The following is a 3,573-nucleotide window of genomic DNA, read 5'->3' as shown; positions in this document are numbered from 1 at the left end:
ATTTTTGAGGATTTGAAAAAAAAAAGAAAAAAAGAAAAAAAACGATGGGCTATAACCCATCGTTTTTTTTTTCGTTTTTTTCAAATCCTCAAAAATGATGAAAGATGGCGTGCTATAGTATGCCGTACAGTATGGGCTATTAGACGAGCGTCTAAAAATGTCTAAAAATAGTCGTCTAAAACACGTCTAAAAATAGACGTGTTTTAGACGTCTATTTTTTGACGTTTTTTATCCCATTTTTGACCATGGGCTATAGCCCATACTGTACGGCATACTATAACAAGCCGTTTTTCATCATTTTTGAGGATTTGAAAAAAATGGGAAAAAAAACAAAACGATGGGTTATAGCCCATGGTTTTTTTTTTTTTCAAATGTCGTACAGTATGGGCTATTAGACGAGCGTCTAAAAATGGGATAAAAATGTCTAAAAATAGTCGTCTAAAACACGTCTAAAAATAGACGTGTTTTAGACGTCTATTTTTATCCCATTTTTGACCATGGGCTATAGCCCATACTGTACGGCATACTATAGCAAGCCGTTTTTCATCATTTTTGACCATGGGCTTTTTTTTTGGCTCAGATTGACTGGTCTACCAGTCTGTTCTGTTTTGATCATGATCAAACAATAAAACATTGTCAATCCTTCATCTTTGGAAGACAATTTGTTCCATTACATGTCCAGGATCATATCATATTTTGTAACCTGCCTAATATACACGCAGGGGAAACCAACCTGTGCCAATGGCGAGACACTAGTGACTAGACACTAGACAGTGGTGGAAAAATAGTATTCAAATCTTCAAGTAACCAATTTCAAGTATTCGAGACATATCCCTCTAGTCTAGGACAAATGAATACTCTCATTATTAATGAGAATGACAAATATATATATTCACAACAGCTGCTTTGGCATAATATTGTTGTAGGTTTTTATTGGGTTTCAACAACAACAAAAAAACAAAAAGGCAATACAAATCCCCCCCACTCACCCACCCCTTCCAAAGCTATTTCCACGGGAGTACTCGGGGCGGCATAACAAACACAAAAGGACGGCAGTCACAGTGTTTCCCTCTCTCTGGGACAGAGTAGGCTGTGGGATGTTTGGGGGGGGGGAGGGGGGTTAAGAGAGGTTGGAGGGGGGGGGGGGGGGGGGGTTAAGAGAGGTTGGGGGGGGGGGGGGGGGGGGGCTTTGGTGAGATGGAGCCAGAGCACGAGGGTACAGGTAAAAGTTGACCTCAAATCTGAAGCCTGAACCGTAAAGAGACTTCACCACGAAAACCCCAAACTGAGTCCCTCAGTCAGGGCTATATATACACCTGTGTATGCATGTATATATATATATATATATATATATATATATATATATATATATATATATGTGTATGCATGTATGCATGTATATATATATATATATATATATATATATATATATATATATATATTAGCGTCTTTTCCGTTTTCGCTCTACGTTAAATATCTTCGCTGAAAATAGTCATTTTCGTTTAGGCCACTTTGCCCAATAATGTTCTCACCAGAATGCAAAGGGGTTTGGGCGTGGTTATATAAGCTCGAATATGGACGCCTGAACCAGAGCAACATCACCCACAAACCGTTAACCTCAATGGGTGAGACAAGACAAGAGTAATACATTTAAAATGAATACTAACTTTGACTCCTTCTATATCTAATTCCCATTTTGAGTTAATTTTTTTAGGTAGAGTCAACTGGGCCTTTATAGCTTCAAGAGGGGAGCTAAGGCATCTTCAGTGCTGATGGGGTTGGGTTTTTGGGGGAAGCTGGACGGGCTGGTTATAGGACCCAAAGTCTGATGTCAGAACCATCCCTCGTGAGTCTTAAAGGAAAAAGAAATAATCAAAAATCAACATTGACATTTTAAAAATATATAACTTTGGAACCATGTTCCAAAAAAATAAAAGGGGGGGTGGCACTATCGTTTATTATATTTACTTATATTTGATATAGTATGTCATTTGTATATGCGTGCTTGTACTTCAAGCTTCCGGAGTCAGTTTATGTTCGATAAACATAACAAGTAAAAAGCCTGAACTAATTAATTGTTTTGTCTTTCTGTGACGATTTTCTTTATTTTCTTATTTTTTATTTTACATCAGAGGGATTTTTTGAAAGAGGGGGGGGGGGGGGGGGGGGCAGAGGTCTTTCAGTTTGCCTGATCACGTAGCTCTCTGCACCTGGTCAGACACACCCCAGACCTGAGCAACAACACTTCAATACAGATAAACTCATATGGCAACAGCAGAGAGAACACAGGGCACAGAACAAATACCAGGCTAGCTGCAGAACGTCCCCAGTGTGTGCATTATGTTATGTTATGTATGTGTGCATGGGTGTGAGCAGGCATTGAGCCAAAGAGCAAGTGTGGGAGTCTCTAATGTAAACAGCGATATGTTCTGATTGGGACTGATAACGGCAAGGGCACAGGCACAGGAGGAAGCATTGGTGGGGATTTTTGGGGGTATGGGGGGGGGGGGGGGGGTGAACGCAAACGGTCGTCGACTGGCTGTTTATGTGAAGGTAAGCCCGGCCTCGTTGTACACCTTGAAGACCTTCTCGATGGCGTTGACATAGGCGGCCGTTCGCAGGTCCAGGCCAAGGTTGTATTTGGTGGCTGTGCGCATGATTTGCTAGAAAGGGGGGGAAGAGAGAGGAGAGAGTGTACTTTTAATGTAGTGTTTTATGTAGATGCTTTTTTTTTACCAAAACAATTGTTAACCCATTTAGAGCGGCTGCCACAGCCATGTTACTTTCCCCATAAGACCAGTTACTTTATCTCTGAAACCCGGGAATGCTTGCACATCTCCATTTTTGTAGTCTTTTAGGGAATGCGTGCACATCTCCTTTTTTGTAGTCTTTTAGGGAATGCGTGCACATCTCCTTTTTTGTAGTCTTTTAGGGAATGCGTGCACATCTCCTTTTTTGTAGTCTTTTAGGGAATGCGTGCACGTCTCCTTTTTTGTAGTCTTTTAGGGAATGCGTGCACATCTCCTTTTTTGTAGTCTTTTAGGGAATGCGTGCACATCTCCTTTTTTGCAGTCTTTTAGGGAATGCGTGCTCCTTGTAGTTTTGTAATAATTGCCAATAATCTGATTATGACCAGCAGAGACTTGAAGAGTATAGTCTGCCGGTGAAATTATTGCCTTTAGAAATGCGACAAACTATCTCCATGAATACAAGGCTCCATGGGGTGAGTAATCGATAGGGGAGGTGAAAGCATTTCCGGGGTGAACTATCCCTTTAAATGGTTAATGCATCCTTGTGTTAAATGAGAAAATGTCAAAATGTGCAAACAAAGTCAAGAAATACCATCCTAACAGGGTGTTTTTCCAGGTGCCTTTCAATTATTTAATAGAATTAGAATGGCACCTGAAAAACACTCTGCTATTCATCATCTTATTATAATAATATAAAGAATAAGAACAAGAACATAATAATAATATAATGACAATTGTCTTCCAGCAAAGCGCACACAGTAAAAAAAAAAAGCTGTGTGAGTCACCTAAGGCCAGGGCTGGGTTCTGCCTCTCATCCATTTGG

The 3,573-nt window shown here is 40.2% G+C and overlaps 1 protein-coding gene and 1 long non-coding RNA gene across 2 annotated transcripts in view; one reads left to right on the top strand and one right to left on the bottom strand.

The window, feature by feature from the left end:
* Window positions 1–918: 918 nt before the first annotated feature.
* On the top strand, window positions 919–1,936 carry LOC310875149. The gene is made up of 2 exons (XR_014570616.1): window positions 919–1,085; window positions 1,126–1,936. It is a non-coding gene; the product is annotated as an uncharacterized lncRNA (long non-coding RNA).
* Window positions 1,702–3,573, bottom strand: part of LOC310875148 (glutamate dehydrogenase, mitochondrial-like) — a 26,982-nt gene continuing 25,110 nt past the window's right edge. Inside the window, 1 exon segment of the mRNA XM_083788271.1 lies at window positions 1,702–2,663. Coding sequence (XP_083644397.1) covers window positions 2,544–2,663 — 120 coding nt within the window. The 3' untranslated portion in view covers window positions 1,702–2,543.

The sequence above is a fragment of the Protomyctophum parallelum genome, assembly GCF_964188405.1.
Source record: "Protomyctophum parallelum genome assembly, chromosome: 17".
Lineage (NCBI taxonomy): Eukaryota > Metazoa > Chordata > Actinopteri > Myctophiformes > Myctophidae > Protomyctophum > Protomyctophum parallelum.
The sequence above is the reverse complement of the archived record's forward strand: the minus strand, read 5'-3'. Positions and strand labels throughout refer to the sequence as shown.